The sequence below is a fragment of the Littorina saxatilis genome, linkage group LG8, assembly GCF_037325665.1.
Source record: "Littorina saxatilis isolate snail1 linkage group LG8, US_GU_Lsax_2.0, whole genome shotgun sequence".
Lineage (NCBI taxonomy): Eukaryota > Metazoa > Mollusca > Gastropoda > Littorinimorpha > Littorinidae > Littorina > Littorina saxatilis.
This window is the reverse complement of record NC_090252.1, coordinates 58,841,045-58,862,954: the sequence shown is the minus strand read 5'-3', so window position 1 is coordinate 58,862,954 and position 21,910 is coordinate 58,841,045. Positions and strand designations below refer to the sequence as shown.

General features: G+C 41.4%; 1 protein-coding gene and 1 long non-coding RNA gene across 2 annotated transcripts in view; one reads left to right on the top strand and one right to left on the bottom strand.

Annotated features, from left to right (window-relative positions):
- The window catches only part of LOC138973958 (uncharacterized), a 451,362-nt gene that overhangs the window by 127,835 nt on the left and 301,617 nt on the right, over positions 1-21,910 (bottom strand). The window lies entirely within an intron of this gene.
- LOC138972411 (uncharacterized) overlaps positions 5,816-21,910 on the top strand; it is a 22,452-nt gene continuing 6,357 nt past the window's right edge. Inside the window, exons 1-4 of the mRNA XM_070345068.1 lie at positions 5,816-6,370; positions 7,904-8,233; positions 14,691-14,824; positions 15,178-15,355. Coding sequence (XP_070201169.1) covers positions 6,109-6,370; positions 7,904-8,233; positions 14,691-14,824; positions 15,178-15,355 — 904 coding nt within the window. The 5' untranslated portion in view covers positions 5,816-6,108. The remainder of the gene's footprint in view (positions 6,371-7,903; positions 8,234-14,690; positions 14,825-15,177; positions 15,356-21,910) is intronic.

Here is a 21,910-nt window from a genome sequence, read left to right as displayed (position 1 = left end):
AATAACATGATGTTAATCACATTACAAGCAAGCTGTAACACCACCAAAACAAGCAGTTTTGCAAGTTAAGTCTACGATAACATGATGTTACTTGGCGTTAAACCAAAGCTTTAATGCCATCAAAACTTGACATTTTTGCATGTTACAGACATGCTGTAACATGGTTTAACATGATGTTTTGACCGTCGCAAAACGCGCTGAAATTCCAGGCAATTTCGCAGCGATAACTTCAACAAAATCCAATCAAAATCTGGCGTTGTCGTGAACACCAAAATGTGATAAACCCATTGAAACTTGAAGTTTTGTTGGGATTTTGAGTAGTTTTGTAAGATACAAAACGCCACTTTTCGCCCAGTGGTTGAACCTTTGTGCAATAGCGTATGCATTGACGTTCATACGAAAAATTAACAACAACACCAACACTACATACAACACCAACCAACCAACATACCAAACAAAAACAAACTTGAATGCATTATTTTAATGGATCGCGTTACCAGAAAAACACACAGAAACAACAACTTTTGTTTTCAAAAAAAGAAACATACAACAGCAAACACGCAGCAACGGGGGTATACACAAACACGGATAGCAACCACAACAAAAACACGGACAGAAAAAACACATTACACAACTGTCACAGACCAACACAACTAAAACCAAACGAAGCAAAACAAATACACGAAGAAACAAACAAGAAAATAAACCGAACAAACAAACGAACAACAAAGACACATTCACCACACACCATACGAACCAACTAGGACAAGCAACATCAACATTAATGAATCGCAATCACAGAGCAAAACAACAACAACAACAACAAAACACAAAAACAATAACAACAAAAACAAGTAACCAAAACATAAGTAAACAAACAAAACGTTATCATTAAAGCAGCCTGATAGTTTGACAATTAGCCACGCCCCAGTCCTCAGTAAAGCCTATTGAACAAGGAAGCTATTTGCGAGTCGTGTCGTATAATTGCATGTGCACTTTCCTCGGCTTATTTAACAAACTCGGCGAACCCTTGATTTAAAGCCAAGGTATCACACAAACCCTCACACAGGATTTGTAACTGTTAACATTGCATTCAGCTTGGTCAAAACATTCTATGGCACGAAACGATTCACGAACTGAAAGTGCCATTTCCGTGTGAACTAAAACTGCGCAACACAATTATTGCAAGACTTTTCGCACGGCAAAAAGAACATTCATGTCCGTGTAATTTCATTTGAACTATCTATGCTGTTTGAGGCACTGGACTAGGCTATATCGCACACTTTTCTATCAACAATTTCGTTTAACATGGGGTCACGTTACCGCCACTCAAATAAAAGAGTCCCAAAAATTGACCTGACTTTAACCTGTGTTGTTGGATTTGTTTTGATACCTGTAGACAAGAGGAAAAGCAAAATCCAAGAAACTAAATGAAGAACGCAAGCAAACAACCTCATCTTGATTCCCACTCTACGTTAAAACATTTACTCAAAACTTGACTAAATGCAAACAAGGAAAAAAACTGAAGAAACAAAATCAGAAAGAAACAACAATCAAGCAAACAAATACACAAACAATCAAACGAAATGTATGTCGTAACAAGTAGCTTTATCCTCTGCTGATATCCAACTCACTCAAATACCACTTACACACTAAAACGAGGAAGTAGTTTGTGGAATACGTGTCAACTCTGCACGGGGATGTTCCACACAGGGATATCTCGAGACACGACACTGCCCCATTAAACGAATCATTAAACAGCATGTGGGGATCTGTTTCTCTGACTGTTGCTTCAGATCAACAGGGCTAGCCTTGTCAAGCCGCTGTACGGCAAGAACATTATCGTGACTTTAAGTGATACTATACATAACTTGAGGGAAAGACCTTAGATTCGCAAACACAACTCAATGTATTTTTTTTGTTCAATGAGGAAAGTCATTAAATGTTTTATCCGGATGAGCCTCGCACAGGTGTTTATTCAACACTTAAATTTTCAAAGGAAGCCGTTTTTTTGTGTTGTTGTTTTCTTCTTTTCTATGAGAATCGGTTTAGCATTGCCTAACTAAACTAGGCCAACAAATTATTGCAACAATTTTCGCACCTAAATCAAAGCAGTAATTTCTGTGTAATTTCATTAAAACTTTATGTGCCAGTTAAGGCCGTTGACTTGAGAATCAGGATCACTTTTTGGATTAAGGATATATTTTACAGGAATCACGTGACCGCCGCTCAAATAAGGGTACCCTCAAAATCGACGAAAAATCACAATCGGCAAAACTTCGCAACTTTTACATACGAGAAGAAATTCAAATCAATTATCTACCCTGAACAGGTTGATTTGTTTAGCTAGCTTGCGTATTGCGTGTGCTGTGCTATTCCTTCTGATGCAGTGGTCGATCGCATAAGCGGTCAAAAACGGAAATTTGTGCGTCATTTTTTTAAGGGTATCATAACAAAAAGCGCTGTACTTTAGCAATGATTTGGTGGTTTGCTTTTGAAACTTTTAGAATGATTACCCAACATACTAAAAATACTTCGAGCGAAATGTTCGATCGTTACAGTTATATGTTAAGATGATATGCAATGCTTCGGAAAAAAAAAGTTGTTAAGCTCGTCATGAGATTGTTCACTTATGTCAAATAAATGCATGACTTTGCATGTCTACTGACAAACGATTGATACAGTTACTGTCGAAGTTTCATGTGCGGGTAACTACTGGCGTAAATTTGTTAATCATGCAAACACATGAAAAAAATATGGAACGTGCACGCTGTTTCGCTTTGACTGCTGTTATCGCTGCTTGCCTCTCAACACATGCTGCGGTCACGCTTTGCTGAGCATCGCTGTGGCACCAGAGTCATCCCTTAAATATGAAGCATGTTTACAAGCCTAGCAAATTTGTGTCAGTGCATACACGCACATACAACTTTCTCATTGTGTGTATCAATCATTTTTCTAAAGACATGCGAAGTCATGAATTTGTTGGACACAAGTGAACAATCATATGACGGGTTTAACAACTTTTTCCGAAACATTTAATCCAAAATATGATCCTGATAGTCAAGTGAACGGCCTTAACTGGCATATACAGTTTTAATAAAATTTCACGGGAATTAATACTTTAATTTGGGTGCGAAATTTGTTACAATATTTTGTTGGCCAGGTATAGTTCAAGTGACATCAAAAACCAACCACCAACCATTTTATCTCTACCACATATACAATGAATGTTAAGTGTGTGTGTGTCTGTCTGTGGTCGACATAACTCACGGGTGACAAAAAGGCAAGAAAAAGAAAATGTGCATGCGCACTGTCTAAGAGCCACAGATGTGCACCTGGGTTTCAGTTTCCTAATTCATTGTTTCCTTTCTCGGATCATGCAACTCCTCAGTATGGAATACACCGTATAAAGTTTGGAACAGAGTCTACTGTTCATCTGTGCATAATGCCAGTGATAATTGACATTCTGTATTGCTATTATACGTAGAATAAATGAAGAAGAAACAGCTTGACTGGACAGTACAGGATTGTTCTCGAAGCCAAGGGAGGCAACTCTGGCTTTTTTTTTTAGCCATGAAAGGGAGGTAACTCTTACCATGCAAGCATACTTTATCATTTTCAAACGATGAACAGGATTGACGTAAAACCCGGGCGAAGCCGGGCCCCGGAATGCTATTAAAAATGTAGTGTTTGCTGTGAGTTAAAATGATACCCGTTTCCCTTATTTAGATCGATACTTTCATGTGCCAACCATACTTATAGCTTGTACTCGACCCTTTTCTTTGGTGCCGGAGTGTGGTCGTTGCTAAAGGATCGAAACAAACATCAAACACCGTTTTCAACATAAAGTATACTTTTGTTGTTCTGTGAAATCCAGACAGCTGTAAACGTTGATATATGTGACCCTCCACCACGAAATGAGTCGCATGTCACCTCGCGCGGTTCTGCGCTAGGCTTAATAAAAGTCCGGGGAGTGTCTGGTAACAGTGTGAGGGTCACCTTAGTCACAGGCTTATAACTCAAACAGTTTTCGCTCTTTTCTAAAACGGTTTTCACCACTGGATAGAGCATAAAAAACTCTTTGGAAAAATGTAACAATATGAAAATCATGCAAAGGTGACATGCGACTCATTCCGTGGTGGAGGGTCACATATACGAACTAACTAACAAAGCTTCGTATTAGTATTTGTTAAAGGCACACTCCTTCCAGTAACAACAGTGCTGCTTACGATCGCAGAACCGCCTCCTTTGGAGAGTTGGGTGTTTTGGTGTGCATTATTAACTACTTTCTGGAAAGCCACATAAAAAACTGAAGTATAACATAAATCCCGCTTTGCACAGAATGCAGGCTGTTGATATTGTACACAGGAATGTATCACTAAGAAGACATACAGTTGGACTAACAGAGAGAAAGAGAACGACAGAACGGTCTTTCGATACACACTACACATTCTTCAAAAGAACAATTGTTTTGTGCATTTCTATTCAATGAATGTATTAGCAGACTAATCAACTACCTAAATATATAACACACTTACCAAATAACTAACCTACGATTCAACTAATTAACTAATTATGTATCATGCCAACAAATTAGATCCGTCGAGTCTCGTTCATGCGCTACACACACGTTTTAATTTGGACACACACCAACAACGTACAACACAACTGCTTTCTGTGATTAAAAGATATTTGTACCACGTTAATTTAACAAACTTACACCTTTGCAAACGACCTTTATCCAGCATCCGTTTCTACGAAAGCTCTGTTCTCTTAAGTTAGTCCTAAGTATGGTCAACATGTTTTGGGTATTATGCACATTTGCTCTGAGAAGGTGGGTTTAAAGCACACTCCTTCACATGTCAACGATTTAGCTCACCATCTCAGATCTGGTCACTAGCTTTTTCAATAAATCAATTTAATTAGAAAAAAATATCACTATACACAGGAAATATCCGTGCACTGTTTAAATGATGTAAGTGTTTAAATGGAGCGGTGGTCTTATATCATGCAACACGCGGCCAGCACAAGAGATGGCGATCCAAATCGTTTACAGGGAATGACTGCGTCTTTAAGCATAACCATAACGCTGCGTGCGACAAGAGTGGATGACGACTGAGGGCGGTTTGCGTGTGTTCAGTAACAGGATGTGTTGATATCCGCCTTTGAAGCCATAGCTTCCTGCGTCAATGTAATATGCTATGTGAATTGTCACTTTGGAGTTTTCTTCAAAGTATACCGCAGGATAGATATGGAGCTGCTGATGTGTGTTACGCTTTGTCTTCTCTTAATCTGTTCACCTTCAGGTGAATGAACTGATCGAGTTTCAAATGAATTCTGCCCCTGACACAAACATACGTTTATAGTGACACAATTTTCAGACATGTTACCGTTGTCCTCAAAGCTTGTTTGGTTGGCGATTATTGTCTATGTTAATCGTACGATTTGTTTGGATTTTTACATCAGAAAATAGTAACAGTTCGTACCTATGCACAATGTTTGAGTACCCATAGTAGCAAATATATTATGAACGTAAAGTGGGACATAACATAATATATAGCCTCTGCCTTTCTGTCTGCCCGTCGTTGTCACTTGTTTCTGTTTGTCCGCCTCCGACGCTGTCAGTCTGGTGGTGTTTGTTTTTTCTGAAGTTGTAGTTTTCTTTTTTGTTGCTGCTTGTTGCTTGCTTTGAATTTGATTTGTAGAGGCTTAGATGGTTTGATCAGGCTTTTTTACTAGTTATTTTGTGCGTGTATATATGTTTGTTTGTGTTGTTGTTTGTTAGTATGTTTTGTTTTTGTATGGCTTCGGTTTATTTTTGTTCTTAATGATGCCTGAAGCGTACTCAACTCAACTCAAATTTTATTGGCTTCAATTTTCACATAGAAGAATTTGTCTTGCGCTTGGGATTAAGACATCATAGCATGAGTATCATCACACAACGCAAACACAATCGAAACCTCCCTCCGTCTCCCCTCTGCCTCATTAACTGCTCGTACCTTATGTCTACCTCTGTTGCCTCTCTCTGCAGCTCTGACCTTCAGCCTCGGTGATTGTGAACAACGTTCTTTCCTTACTGGATCACGACCGTCGGTTCAATGCACCGGAATGAAGTTCGGCAACAACATCTACTGGTCCGTCACAGTCAACGGACACCAAACCCGAATTTCAGATTGCAGACAATGCTTTGGGAATAGCAACTGTCCACCGTGTTTTGTCAGCAACAGCTTTCTTTACAAAGTGGAACGATTCCACGACAGGTCAACGTTACGGCTTCTGGATAATGTTCAAAATCTCAACGGTGCTACTGTTGTGTGTTCCAGCTTCAGTAACAACTCACAGGCAAGATGCGATCTGAACGTTGTCAAAGGTGAGTTTGTTTGGCTGCACTGCCACAACTTTTTCGTTGGTGCGATTGTTGTTATATCTGTTTTGTGATACGCTGCTGCTGTTGTTGTTGTTTTTGTTGTTGTTGTTGTTGTTGTTGTTGTTGTTGTTGTTGTTGTTGTTGTTGTTGTTGGTGTTGTTGCTGTTGTTGTTGCATGGCGTTTTTTTTCAAAACAAGGGAGCGCATTCTAGCTTCTAAAAGTCTGATTTGAATAACACAATATTGTGTCTTATGAATAAATCTTTAAAATGATTAAACCCAAGCTCAGGTTGAGGTTACTTGCGTGTTACGATTCCCTTGTTTTAGGAGTGGGGTTGGTGTGTCTGTGTGTGTGTATGTGTGTGTGGGGGGGGAGGAGGCGGGTAGACTAACACACACACACACACACACACACACACACACACACACACACACACACACACACACACACACACACACAAATAGTACATTACATAATGTTTTTATTTTCATGTGGGGTCAAATGTGACAGTTGATCGAAAAGCCGTGTACGTACTATCAACATCAAATCATACATCTTCGGTCAAAGATAAGCTTATCACACGCACGCACGCACGCACACACACACACACACACACACACACACACACACACACACACACACACACACACACACACATACACACACACACACACACACACACACATAAACGTGGTATTTTGGCCAATGTTGCAGTGCACACTCTCACCTACGCTTTCTTACACTGAGGCGAGCGTCCTTGTTTGTGCTAAGGTTTGATCGAATCAGTCCTAATCACTCAACCAGTCTACCTGCACAGGCGAGTTATTAATGCGCGGTTGCATGCGGTTCCGTGAAAATCATTCATTTGTTATTAAACTTTATGTCAGTTTCCCTGTTTTGGACTAAAATCAAGTACACAATTATGTTTTTGTTCTGCAGTGGCGATAAAGGCAGATATTGTGTGTTTTGTTCATGTTTTGATAGCGCTAAGGACATTTTCTTCCGTCGCATTGACTGTGGCAGACGGCCTTTTGCACCTGTGTTCAAACGAATGTTTGTTTTGTACATCCCAGTACAGCGTTCGTGGGATACCTCCAGCTTCGCTGCGATAAAGGAACTGTGCACCTTAATACAGGCGCTATAGTTGCTTGCACTCGGATTTGACATTTTTATTTACAGAGTATTACAAACAGGCACAACAAACTAATTTTAAATCATGTGTTGTACTAGAGCAATAGAGTGTGTTTGACATGAATTGCATTTGAACATGTTTTCGGAAAGTATATACCCACATCTTATTGTGTGCACATTTGTGTTGGGTTCACCTCCTCCTGAAGCTGACGTTTGTTGGATGAACAGCTGCTTCCGCTGCATACGCTGATGATAACGTATTAGGTACAGATTAATACATGACATTATGCCATTCTTTCCTTAGAAAATACCGGAACTGTTAATACCAGTGTATATGCAACTAGCAACCGCGGAAAAAAAAGGCTTATGTCTGAAGATGTAATAAATGTGCGTTTTGCTTTCAGAGTTTGGCGTTGGCGCGTGTCAACAGGGATACATCGACGTTGAGGAGGACCGCAACACGACCTTGGGTTGTGAAAATCTAAACCCATCCTGGGATGTAAAGTGGAATTTAAACTCGATCGTCAATGGAGGGGGCACTCAGATTGCATCGTGTCTGAAATGTGGTACATGCCCCATGAAGTGTACAATCAGGTTTCCACGTTTCATAGCGGAAAGAACCAACACCACAAGTAAACTGGTCGTTGTCAACCCTCGCAGAGAGGACGGAGGCAAGATGATGCAGTGTGCCAATGGAAACACTATAATCGACGAATGCAAGATTCGTGTTGTTCGTAAGTTTGTGTTTGTTTGTGTTTTGTTGTTTGATCCATTTCAGTGGCGGATTTAGGAGGGGGCGAATGGGGCCCGGGCCCCCCCCCCCCCCCTTCAGGGAAAGAAACACCAGAAAAGAGAGAGAGAGAGAGAGAGAGAGAGAGAGAGAGAGAGAGAGAGAGAGAGAGAGAGAGAGAGAGAGAGAGAGAGAGAGAGAGAGAGAGAGAGAGAGAGAGAGAGAGAGAGAGAGTCGGAAAGTCGGAAATTTTATTTGTTAGGCCTCCGGCCCATAACAAGACTGGTGACACATTATACAAGCGAACAATGGTTAAAATAAGCAGAAAAAGCAACATTATGGACCTGCATCTTGCAACTGAGCATTTTCCAGAGAATCAGTGCGAAATCGTAGTGCTTTGTAAATATACGTTGCTAACTGTCTTACCACTTGGCCATTTGTTGAGGATAGTAATTGGCACATTCTAAACATGGATGGGTTCCGATAATACTTTGAGGCTATTAATTCAACTCTGATCTCATTATATGCGGGACAAACAAGTAAAAAATGTATTTCCGTCTCCAGTGAGCACAAAGGGCAAAATCTGTCTACGTTATTCACATTGGGTTTATACTGTAAATAGTGGTTATTTAAGGGTGACATACCAAATCTGAAACGTGCTAACATTCTTCTCAAATGAACATTTCTTATCTGATACAAATAACCACTCATACACAAGGACTGCTTAAATAACGAATACACATTATAAAAAACGTGTGATTCAAGGGAACTATGCCAATCCTGTCTAAAGCAATCGACAAGTCTTTGGCGAAATTCTCTTACAAACGTGGAAATATCACCAACACCTTGTGCTTCCCACACTTCACCAAATCCATACTTGTACAAAACATTACGAACGTTACAAGCCCATGTCGTGTAATTTTGCCTTTGTATAGACAGTAGCATATTATACACTTTCTTGGGGTACCTGTTGCCATCCATCCGAGTTAATCGAAGCCAAAACTTCATACACTTTATGTGCGTCACCACAAACAGAGGATAACGTCCTGTTTCACCGTAAACTATATGCCTTGGTGACTTCGAATGGACACCGACAAACCTTTTAATGGCAGACAAATGTACTCTTTCAACAATTTGTTGATCAGCAGAGAGTCCCCAGACCTCCGAACCGTACGTCAAGATCGGTTGTATTTGACTGTCAAACAGTTTAAAAAATGTATCAGGAGAATATTCCCCAATACTCCAAAGAAGTTTGAGGATAGCTGATACTCCCTTTCTCGCGCGATCAGCAAGGTCGTTTAGAGTGTGGGAGAAAGAGATTCTTGTGGACATATAGACTCCTAAATATTTATACATGTTTACAACTTTCACTTCACTATCACCAAAGAACCATTTTTCTCGTAATGCTAGATGACCACCGTTTCTAAACACAACTATGTTCGATTTAGCCATATTTACGACTACCTGAAGCTTCTTTGAGGTGGTCAATAAAACATTTAGCTGGTTTTGCAAACCGATGACACTATCAGAGATTAAAACCACATCATCCGCAAACAACAAAATCAATAATTCGACTAAATCCGGTGACAATTGAATACCGTGTCTTCCATTTGCCATAATGTCTTTGGTTAATTCGTTAATAAACAATGAGAACAAAATCGGTGAGCAGTTTTCACCCTGTTTTAGGCCGACTGGACACATGAATACATCTAAAAGTTCACCTCCTGCTCGAACACACGTTTTCACTGTCGTATACATACTTTTAAGGGCTAAAACAATCTTTCCACTCATGCCATTCTGATCCAGTACTTTCCATAGTTTATCCCTGTGAACAGAGTCAAACGCTTCCGAAAATCTATAAAGGCTGCATAGAGAGAGAGAGAGAGAGAGAGAGAGAGAGAGAGAGAGAGAGAGAGAGAGAGAGAGAGAGAGAGAGAGAGAGAGAGAGAGAGAGAGAGAGAGAGAGAGAAAGAGAGAGAGAAAGACAGAGAGAGAGAGAGGAGAGGAGAGGAGAGGAGAGAATAGGAGAGGAGAGGAGAGGAGAGGAGACAATGACAATGACAATGACATTTATTTATTTAACGAGGGTAGTAGATTAAGCAGTGGTCTGCTTTTTTACATCCAGCCCTCGCCCTAAAGAGGGACTAACTACAAAAATGAAATAAAAATACAAGATAAAAAATAGAAAATAGAAAAACTAAAATTCTACATTTTAACAGATAACTAAAGTGAAAACACATTATACATATGTACACAAAATGCATTGCATTCAGGTAAATTGCGAGTTGATTGATGTGAATTAAGTGGTATAGTGCAGCTTGCATTTTCTCAACATCATGCTCTAATCCATACATTACATTTTAAAGAAAATCAATCAAACAAGCAAGACATTGCTAGAGAGAGAGAGAGAGAGAGAGAGAGAGAGAGAGAGAGAGAGAGAGAGAGAGAGAGAGAGAGAGAGAGAGAGAGAGAGAGAGAGAGAGAGAGAGAGAGAGAGAGAGAGAGAGAGAGAGAGAGATGATTACATGACAGTTTCTGAGCTCAGGTGGCCTTACATTGCAGCATTTTGCTTCCTTGAAAACCAAAATTCCGGGGGGGCATGCCCCCGGACCCCCCTAGCATGTTCGGCGCCCTCAATTCAGGCGCTTGGCGCCTTCAAGTTTGTGCAAACAAGTTTGGGTGGGCCCCCCCCTTCCATAAGATCCTGGATCCGCCCTTGCATTAGGATAAATAAGTAACATTGCAACCGTTTGTGAAATGTACTGGGGTGGGTATGAAAAACGTTGTTTCTGTACCGAGTATGGTTTTAATATGTCACACGTGTTTTGAGCACACGCGACCTCCGAATCCAACTAACATAACATATTTTATCTTTGCCGAGAGAAACAACATTTGTAGAATTGGCCATTCTGACGAAATATACATTTGTCTCGTTTAAACCTTTAAAAGGCGAAATATAGGCGTTTCTCGTAAAATCAATGCATGCTCTGGCATCGTCATAAGTGATTTACCAAACACATTTGTTTTTTCAAGCAAGTTTAAGTGGGCTTGATTTCGGGAAGTGAGTGACTGGGAAGACGACAGACATTAATTTCAACATGGCTTGTTAAATTTCAGTTGGATTTAATTGTTCAGTCGGATAGTAAGCCGTCTCGAGTAGACGAATTCATGAAACAATTAAAGTGTCTGATGTACTGAGCAGCGGTCTGAGTGTCTGACGTGTTTCAGCAGAAGTTAGACAGCTGTAATGAGCTAATCAGCACTACTGGCCAGTGAATCATTTGTCCTCTCAACCACTTAAGTCGCAACATGCGTGTATTCATTTGTCAAGAATGTTACACAACTGCGAACAACGCAGATACCTTTGTTTCTCTGACCATCTTAACCTTCCAATTGGCAGTCAGTTGTGGTCTGGCGTTCATGATTTATGAGGGCGATGGTCATCTCCACCCCCTTGCTGCCTTTAAGCCCGTCCTTAGGTAAGCACGAAGTCGACTACGCGAAGCTTCGCGAAATCGTTATACCGAAAACCCGCAGCTACGGCGAAGTACTTCGTCCACTTCATCGCTTCGAAAATGTTGACATGAAGAAGAGTGCTTTTTGATTCAAGACGGACGTAGAAATCACACTCGAAAGAGCAGAGTGTACTACCTTGGACTTCGCGAAGCTCTGCTGAAAGTAGTTCAATTAACTGACAAATTATCGGTCCGGAAACTTCGCGAAGTCGACTTCGTCCAATTAAGGACAGGCTTTACATTATACATATCAACATTGTGACATTTACCTTTTCCATTAGTTGTTTAATAAAGTAAATAGACGGGGTTTTTTTCTTCTCAGAAATAACCCTTTCAGAATGTCCAAGCATTGCCAGGGAGTTGCTGGCTGCTTTATTGCACAGCTAGAAACAATATCCGGTCACAACAACAAGTTGTCAACCAGTTAAAATCCAGAAATTGCGGCGAATAACTAAACTCAGATGTGTGTGTTGTGGAGTGTCCGATCGGTTTAACCTCATTTCTTTTCAAAATATAGAGATCGCAGTTTAGGATTCGTTACGGTTACAATCGCTTGTCCCGTCTGAAAGCCGACAATATGAGATGTTTGATGGGTTGTTGACAGACCAGCTTTTTTGTCGGTCCGAGGGGGAGCATATCGTCTTTTGTTTCATATTTATGGACCAAGGCCGAAGTCGATATGCCCCCCGAGAACCGACAAAAAAGCTGGTCTGACAACAAACATCCAAACATCGTTTTTGTCATCATTTTGGTAGTGAGAAAATAAGTGCACAATCAACACAGGGAGCCATGCTTTGAAACACGAGTATCGTTTTGATAACCACACGAGTTCCGTTTTGATAATCACTGGCAATCAAAGCTGGCGTGTGAAAGCAACTTTCTGTGTTTTTGAGTTCATAAAATGTTGGGATGAATATGTCAGGTTTGACGATGCACATTTCTGTAGGTTCATCTCGGTATTCCACCCCCTCGGCTTTCAGTTGTAAATATTAAGCTTAGTGATCGAATGTGGAAGCTACGTTGGGTCAAAGGTCACAGACGATTTGCGTCGTGCAGCGAAGGAAACAATCGCGATCTTGTTTCCGACTCAGTGCCTCTTTGTTTTTCATTAGACCTGTCATTCTGCTTGCTCGGCTTTGTTAGATGTTGGCATATCTTGTTGCTATTTTCTTTGCTTGTATTATTATTTCTTATTTGCGCTTCGTTTATCGATACAACGTCTTGTGCACGGGTCAAAATGTGTGTGTCAGGGGTCAATTGGTTTGACTTGAACTTGACGTTCGTGTTTCTCCGAACGGCTGTGAATCGAAACACAGATACACGCACTCCATGACTTTATAAGAAGACAAAACACATCGCTAGGTTTCATTTGTTTATGATGAATTTATAACCTTTCATGAAGTAGTTTTGTTTTTTGTTTACTTTTGCCAGTTTGCCAGTTCGTTTATGGAACTTTGCAAAGCAGTGTCGTGTCGTCTGTTTAGGTCTGGGGAAACGCCAATGAAAAGAGCCGAAGAATCCCCGAGCGTTTCTATTGGGTTTGCTTTTGATTACCCATGTATAACCTGCTTCCTGCAACTATGGTAACCGGGGATGTATTGCCTGGGGAACATGAGATTTATTTTACCAGGTGCTTGTGAATGAAAACTCGTGAAAATGATGACAATACTACATGTAGAAATAACAATAACAACACGTACTAGTACATTAACATGGAAATATGTCTTCGAGACGTCTAACCTGCCTGTGAACGATACACATTGACATACGACTTACAAGAACATTCAAACGAAGCACATTAAACACATAGGCGCGCTTATTTCAACGAGCCATAACTCAGTGTGGTGTCAACACTTGTATGATATATAACAGGAGTTTCGCTTGAGATCACGGGTGATTGAGAAACACGCATGCTCAGCGATCACTGCAGGCCATCGCCAGTGAATCGTGGCTCCGACGTGCAGATTTTCGAAGAATAAGGCATACAATCGAGCGGACACTGCACTGCATACACATCGGAGTCAGTTAGTCGCTGCAATTGCTTGTTTTAATTGGCCGTCTGTGTGTTATTGTAAACGGATATTAATGATTGTTGTACACTAAAGCGGGTATTTCTGAACATAGTTTATTCCAATCCTAGTTCCAATTGCAAGGGCGTTACTGTGTTGCCATAACAGTGGTATATGCCATGCCAAATGTCAAGCAAATCAGAGTTTCAAACAATCAAAAAGTGTGACGGACAGAGAGACAAACAATCAGAAGCCTTGCAATGATAGTAGATGTAGGCTTTCCTCGGGTCATTCTTCAAAAGTAGTCAATGGCATTATTCTGGTGTTTGCTCGTATATTGTCGTTTTTGGTCAGTATTATTCCGTTATATTGTGCGTTCTTACGGATAATCATGTTACATGATTTTGACTGAAACAATACCGCAAACAGTATCATATACTAGTGCCAAAATATAAAGTAACCCTTACACCAATGCTTGAACGCAATATTTGAACATTAGTAAACATCAGTTAAAGTGCTAGAATAGAATCGTCCTATTTAAAGTTAAGACGCGTGGACCAAGATTTAAGTTACCCAACTCTGGTTTGTGACTAAATTGTACAACGAATTGGGAAGTGTTTAAATACATGTCTATACTTATGTATTGTGTTTGTGCATATTAAATGTTACAGATATGTGCTGATTGTTAGCGTCAAGAAACAAAGTCTAAACAGAACTGCACATCATCATCATCATCATCATCATCAGCAGCAGCAGCAGCAGCAGCAGCAGCAGCAGCGGCAGCAGCAGCAGCAGCAGCAGCATTATCATCATCATCATCATCATCATCATCATCATCATCATCATCATCATTATTCGCCGATTGTATTGTCGTTATCAAAACAATGATAAGCATTGCTTAATAACAAAATATTATAACACCAAACAATGTTTTAAGGGAAGGCAGAGCTACACAATGCCTCAGTGAGCTGGCACAACACGTGGAATGTGACAGGAACTGTCTCTTTTAACAACCTGTATACTTCTGACAACAATACCATATGTCGCTGGTACACTACAAATCAGGGCCAAGTGAGTAGTGATGATATCAGCTGCCTGTGTGTGTGTATGTGTGTGTGTGTTTGTGTGTGTGTGTGTTTGTGAGTGTGTGTGTTTGTCTGTCTGTGTCTCTGTGTGTATGTGTGTGAGTCTGTGTGTGTTTGCGTGTATGTATGTGTGTGTGTGTGTGTGTGTGTGTGTGTGCGCGTTGTGTGTTGTGTGTGTTTGTTTGTGTGTCTATATGTGTGTGTGTGTGTGTGTGTGTGTGTGTGTGTGTGTGTGTGTGTGTGTGTGTGTGTGTGTGTGTGTGTGTGTTTGAATTGAAAGCTTTGTGATACGTCTACAGCCTGGAAACAACGATACTTGCTACACGATTTGCTTTTCAGACTACACGTCTGTCAACTGCACCAACAGAACTCTCCACGTATTTGGACAATGGCAAATTATTCTTCCGCGGCAAATGCGATGCTGAGATAGAACTCATGACTTCTGATGGAGCGCACCTCATCTCCGTGGAAATGATTCCTGGGCATGGTCCAATCTTCGCTGGCACCATCCATACGGGTAAAAAACACACCAACAATAACAACTTTGACATGCTTACGATGTTTGATGTTTTTTTTGCAGACACGTGTTGTTGGTTTTTTTGCCGATCCGAGGGGAGCGTCGTCTTCTGTTTCATCTGTTCCGATCAAATCCGGATGAAACTAAAGGAGATATACGCTCCCCGAGGACCCACAACACGTTTGGTCTGAAAACAACCTGCCAATCATCATTTTTAGTGTCGGTAATAGTAGATAAACAACCGTGAACAGTGAGCCATGTTGAGAACTAAGTTTTCAAAATGCGTGTTCATGGTCCCCACAGCACTGCGACAATTGAAGACAAGCGCGACGACTGTGGTCAGTAGGTTAGATAGTCTAAGCTAGTCAAAGTTGTTAATTTCAGTAGTTGGAGGCAATGGCATTGATAAACATTGTTGACATTATTTTACTAGGTTGGTACTTCAATTCTCGATGAACCAACTGCGAGTACATGTAGGTTGTGTCTGTACGTCATATGTGAAATTAGGAGTCCATCGTTTGGACTAAATAGTTCGTCGACCCGCATGTGTGATGCAAACCGGAATTGGTTTCATGTATAACAGTAGTATCAATAGTAGTAGTAGTAGTAGTAGTAGTAGTAGTAGTAGTAGTAGTAGTAGTAGTAGTAGTAGTAGTAGTAGTAGTAGTAGTAGTAGTAGTAGTAGTAGTAGTAGTAGTAGCAGCAGCAGCAGCAGCAGCAGTAGCAGTAGTAGTAGTAGTAGTAGTAGTAGTAGTAGTAGTAGTAGTAGTAACAACCTGTTTATAACGACCACCCAAGGGATCGACCGAAAGTGGTCGTTCTAGAAAGGTGGCCACTTTGGACTTACACGTATATACGAAGAACTCGTCTGAGATTCTTGGGATGATCGTTGTATGCAGGTGCTTCTGAAAGGTTGCCGAAAGGGCAGGTTAGACTTTACCAGTAATATTAGTAGTAGTAATTAAGAGTAGCAGCTGCAGTAGTGGTATTTTCGGTAGCATCATTTGATGTTGTTTTAGTTGTTGATATTATTGTTGATGCACAAGTTTACCATGAACGGATGTTGTAATTGCAGCTGTATTCGAACAATTGTTGGTGTTGTGTTGTTGTTGTTGTTGTGTGGTGTTGTTGTTGTTGTTGGTGGTGGTGGTGGTGGTGGAGGTTGTCGTGGTGGTGATTGCTGGTGGTGGTGGTGATGTTGGAGGTGCTACAATAATAACAGCTATTGTGTTTTCAGCGTAGCAATAGTAGTTAGGTCCAGATCCTTACTCCCGTGACCATTCTCTGGCTGCAAAGGTTTGATGATTGATTTGACTTCTACGGACCCTTTAGAACAAAATTAGACCCCCCTACACCTTCGAAAAATGCTGGCATTTTTCACCAGAGGCCAAAATCCAAGATGGCCGCCAGCGCTATCTGGAAAAATCAAGTTTTGAACCAAAGCACCTAGAATTATGTACAAAGACACTTTTTCGGGTGAGTTGACGACGAGGATTCCGATTCTGATATTAGTTTGACGTTACGACATCATTTGGCCCTAATAATTTAAGATGGCCACCATCCAGTAGAGCGAAAACGTAACTTTTGTCCTTCAAGCAAACATCCTCCATAAGGATCTATTGCAGTAAAGCAATTGTTGAATGCATGACAAGAGAACTTAGTACACTTCTAAATAACCTCTGTATAATAACTGTAACATGAACAGTTTTCAGTTGAAACCAATTACAAACTGTCAATAATAATCGTTTTACTCTGAAAATGGCACTTTTTCGGCCCTTTCTTTGGACAAAGATGACAACAACACAGTTGATACACATTTAGAAGTCACCAATTGTGCTTTTATGTCCTTCCTTTCAGTGCTATGAAATCGATGAATCAATATGACATTGGTGAGATAAATTAGTCCGAATCAGAGCATGCTGCCTCGCTAGATTCTGAATCGTCATATTCCAATGCATTCTCCCTCCTCTGTACATCATCATCATCATCATCATCTTCCTCATTGCTCTCATCTTCCTCGCTCTCTTCAGCTGGCCCTTGTGCAGGTAGGTGCATAGGTAGGTGTATCGGGAGAGCAGGTTGCGTGTGGCGGACAGGGCGACAGCGACCACCCACCAGCTCCCAGCCGTTTCCAAGTGGCGTGGGGTGGTTCTTCAGGAAGGGATGACGCACTAGATATGCCAAGTAGTTTGCACGGAGGCAGTGTTGGCGTAGGCTGTCTGCATCTGGAGGCAGACGGATGAATGCTTTGTTTTTCAGTGCCTTCCACTTTGCTGCACGGGCCTCAGCCATGGTGCTACTCTTGTTGTCGCCATAGATTGCATGTCGCGTGAATTGGAAGAGCTCCTCTAGCACCTCCTCCTCAGGGTCAAGGCTATCTCCGCACTGCAAGAGTTGCCGTCGGGCCACAGCGCTCTTTGCAACCCGGTCAAACACTGACGTCTTACCCTTGCCGTAGAAACCTGAGTTGGCATCACAGCCTGTCATACAGTGAAGCTGCACAATACAGTCTGCCTTCTCGTCTTTCTTTCTTTCTTTATTTGGTGTTTAACGTCGTTTTCAACCACGAAGGTTTGCCATCTCGTCAGTCACCAGGCCACGGCAGAAGACCGTCTCCTGCTTCCTCTTGATGCAGAGGATTCCTGGCAGCTGCTGTGAGATGACTGCAGCCGCGACATAGGCATCCGTATCAGCGGCATCAATGACAACAGGGCCACTGTAACCTGATTCGCGCAGAACTGCATATGTGGAAAAGAGGACAGTGTCAGCCTCAGACTGCTCAAAGCTGTAGTTCTCCCATGGTTGCCTTGGTTGACAAGTTGGTGCAGTGGGGGCCAACAGAGTAGACAATCTCTGCATCAACACTCTGTGCAAAGTCTCTCAGGTAGTCACATATAAGCTTTTGTAGCCGCTCCTTGTTGCTGACACTACACAGCAGCGTTTTGAACGCGTGGGCAGATGGGAAGGGGTCGCTCAATTTCATGTAGATGTTGGGGACATGTGCTTGACCCTGTACCCGCAGGTCTCGCTCATCATCTTTGGTTGAGTATGTTGCGTTGTACGGGTCGTTCACACATATAATACGTTCAGCATGACCATGACGGGCAATGATGATGGATGAAACTTTGTGGGCGTAGTCTGACCACGTGTATGGGGTACCATCTTGCGTCTGTCGATCCTCTGTTGATGGCGTTGCCATCCTCCAGATCATGCCCATATCGATGAGAGCGATGAGGGGATCCTGCAGTTCTACAGGTTGCAGAGAGAGCCTATGGATGAGCTTGCTCTTTTGTGTCTTCCTGTATGTGCCGTTTGGGTTGAATAAGGCCACACACTCCTCGACAACACGATGTTCCAACAACTCAGAGAGGTCCACAAGTTGACTGACCTCAACCAGGTCGATTACTGCCTTGAGAGCGCTCCGTTCCATCTCAGCAGCTCTCGCCTTGAGTTCCTCCCCGGGCTTCTCCAAGTCGGGCATCTTGGCAAACGTCAAGCGTTTGCTCAGAGGTGCATGGAGGGAGGTATTCTTACTGAACACCCTCTCTCGCAAGAAGCTGGTCAGCTTTTCCTCCCCTGCAGCATGGGCTGACTTGAAATCCGCAACCAGCTCATCAGAGGCAGGCATGGCTGACTGTAGCATGCGGAGGGTGGGTGAGGAAGGGTCAAACGGAAATGAGTCAAACTCATGCATGCATGCGACCAGGTCCTGCACACACTGCTCATCTTCTCGCATCCGTTTTGGGCCGCATTCCGTGTGCTTTCTGTTGGCTTTTTTTCGGTTGGCCATGACGTTATGAGCTGCACGAATCCTGGCCACATTGTTCACATTTCTCGAGTGCACCAGCAGCTGCTTCTCATTTTGGAGAATGGAGAGCCAGCCAGATTTCATTTTGCTGCCCTTGTTCATGGTGCATTCGATCCACATGTCCCAGGCCATGTTGGAGTAAGGGTTTCCTGTGATGGATTGAGCAAAGTCAGTACGAAGAAAGGCGACCTGATCAGCAGGGAGAGCTGTCAGCATCGCCCAGAAATCAGAAAGCCACCGCCCGTATCTGTTGTTGTCGTACGCCACCATCCATGGCAGCATGGCTCGCAGAGATGTGACGTACCCGTCCCAGTTGCATATATGGACCGCGTGTACATTCTGCATGAGCGCGTCCGTCATGGTCAGGAATTCCCTCCAGTAGTCCGCCATGTCACTGCCCTCCACATTTGTGAATAAGTTGGTGATGAGGCTCTCGAGGTCAGCATCCTCCTCCAGTGCCTCATGAGCAGCAGCGCGGGATTCTTTGGAGAGACTTGTATCTCTGAGGATCTTCAGGTTCTCCCTAGTCTCACCACCCAGGTCAGACGTGAGCCTCCCCTGCACTAGCTGACTAATAAGCGCCTCATACATAAGCCTAAAGCAACGCAGTCCCCTCTTGTAATGTTTGCCTTGCAGCGCACGATCAACGGAGCCCTCAGCAATAACTCCTCCCGCCACGAGTACGTCCCCTAGCTCACTCCCCTTGTAGCGTTTGTAGATAGCACTCATCATCACACACTGTGTATGGAAGGGACCAAGAAAGGGCACAATGTCACGGTATTTGTTTGGGTTCTCGGCCTTGAGCAGGGTGATGAGAACGAACACGGGATGGTCTCCCACTAAGAAGTGATTTTATGTTTTTATGTTTTATGTTTTGAAATTGAAAAAGGTGGTTTAAAAATGATCGATATTAGGCAAATGCAAATTTCTTTTTTATTACAATGGGTTTCACAACTGACTACATCAAATGAAAATGATAATTGGAGTCTCACTCCAAAGATGATGTATTTGCGTTTTGGAAAGCACTTTGAATGTTTCTTATCGAATGTAAACAGTGCAAGATTTAAAGGGTTAGACCTAGTGAAATCACACTTTTGGAAAGCAGTATTAAAATATTGGCTGGATAATAACCACTACGATCGTGGGACAATCGGGCCGATTTTATTATGGAATAATGCATGCATAACGTATAGTGGCAAAGTTTTATTTTTTGAAAGTTGGATACGACGAGGTGTATTGGTATTAACTGACATTGTACGTTCGGGAGACATATTATCATATCAAGATATATGTGATTTGATTGGATATTCGCCAAACCGAATTCTTGAATATAATGTTGTAAAAGCCGCTGTGTCATTATTCATGAGGAAAAATGTTGTAAATATGACTGATGATGTTTGTATTACCCCACTGTTTAACGGCAAAAATGTGTTAAGTGCCAAAGAATATCGGAAAGAGATTATTAATATGAAAACAGATGTACCATGTTCCGGAGGATTTTGGAAGAGAAAGTTTAATGTAGAAATTGATGAACGATCCTGGATAGTTGCCTATCAGTCAACACAAGAGACTAGATTAAGAGTTTTACACTGGAAAATTATGCACAACATTTATCCGACCAACATTCTCCTGTGTAAAATGAAAGTAACGGAAACTAATAAATGTAATTACTGTTGTGATGTAACTGATTTCATTGAACACTTCTTTTTTGAATGCCCGGTTGTATACAAATTCTGGAAGTTTATTGAAGAATTTATTTTTCGTACTTTAGAAATTAAGATTGTTTTGAAAGTTAGTGATGTTTTATTTGGTATGCATTTTGTAATGGTGAAAAAGGCAACTATGTATAAATTGAACCACATTATCTTAATCGGAAAGATGTGCGTTAGTATATATAAAAAAACAAATTCGTTTTTACCGTTGGAAAGTATTTTTAATAGGCAGTTACAGATAAGAAGCATTTTTGTGTGAGTGTTCGAAGAACAAAACGTTAAAAAAAAGTTAGCTTGTTGTACTCGATAAGATGTATTTAATTCATTGTATGAGATATTGTTGATTGTTGTTATTTATTTGAATAAAATTGTAAAAAAAAAAAAAAAAAAAAAAAATAAATAAATAAATAAATAAAAAAAAAAAAAAATAAAAAAAAAAAATAAATTAAAAAAAAAAAAAAATAAAAAAAAAAAAAAAAAAGAAGTGATTTGTGGTGCTCCCGTTCAAACGTTTAGTTTTCACACTACCGGATGTCGGCCATCTTGAATTTCTGGATGAAAATGATGTCGTAACGTCAAATTAATATCAGAATCGGAATCCTCATGGTCGACTTACCCGAAAAAGTGTCTTTGTACATAATTCTAGGTGCTTTGGTTCAAAACTTGATTTTTCCAGATAGCGCTAGCGGCCATCTTGGATTTTGGCCTCTGGTGAAAAATGCCAGCATTTTTCGAAGGTGTAGGGGGGTCTAATTTTGTTCTAAAGAGTCCATAGAAGTCAAATCAATCGTCAAACCTTTGCAGCCAGAGAATGGTCACGGGAGTAAGGATCTGGACCTAACTATAGGGTCCGATATTTAGACGAGACAAGTATAATGCGACGAGTCGAAGACGAGTCGCATTATACTTGTTCGAGTCTAAATATCGGACCCTATTGCTACGCTGAAAACACAATAGCGATTATATAGCTGATCTGACCTTGATTTGTTGTTCCAAACTTACATAATGACAGTTTTTGCGTCGATGCGTTGATCT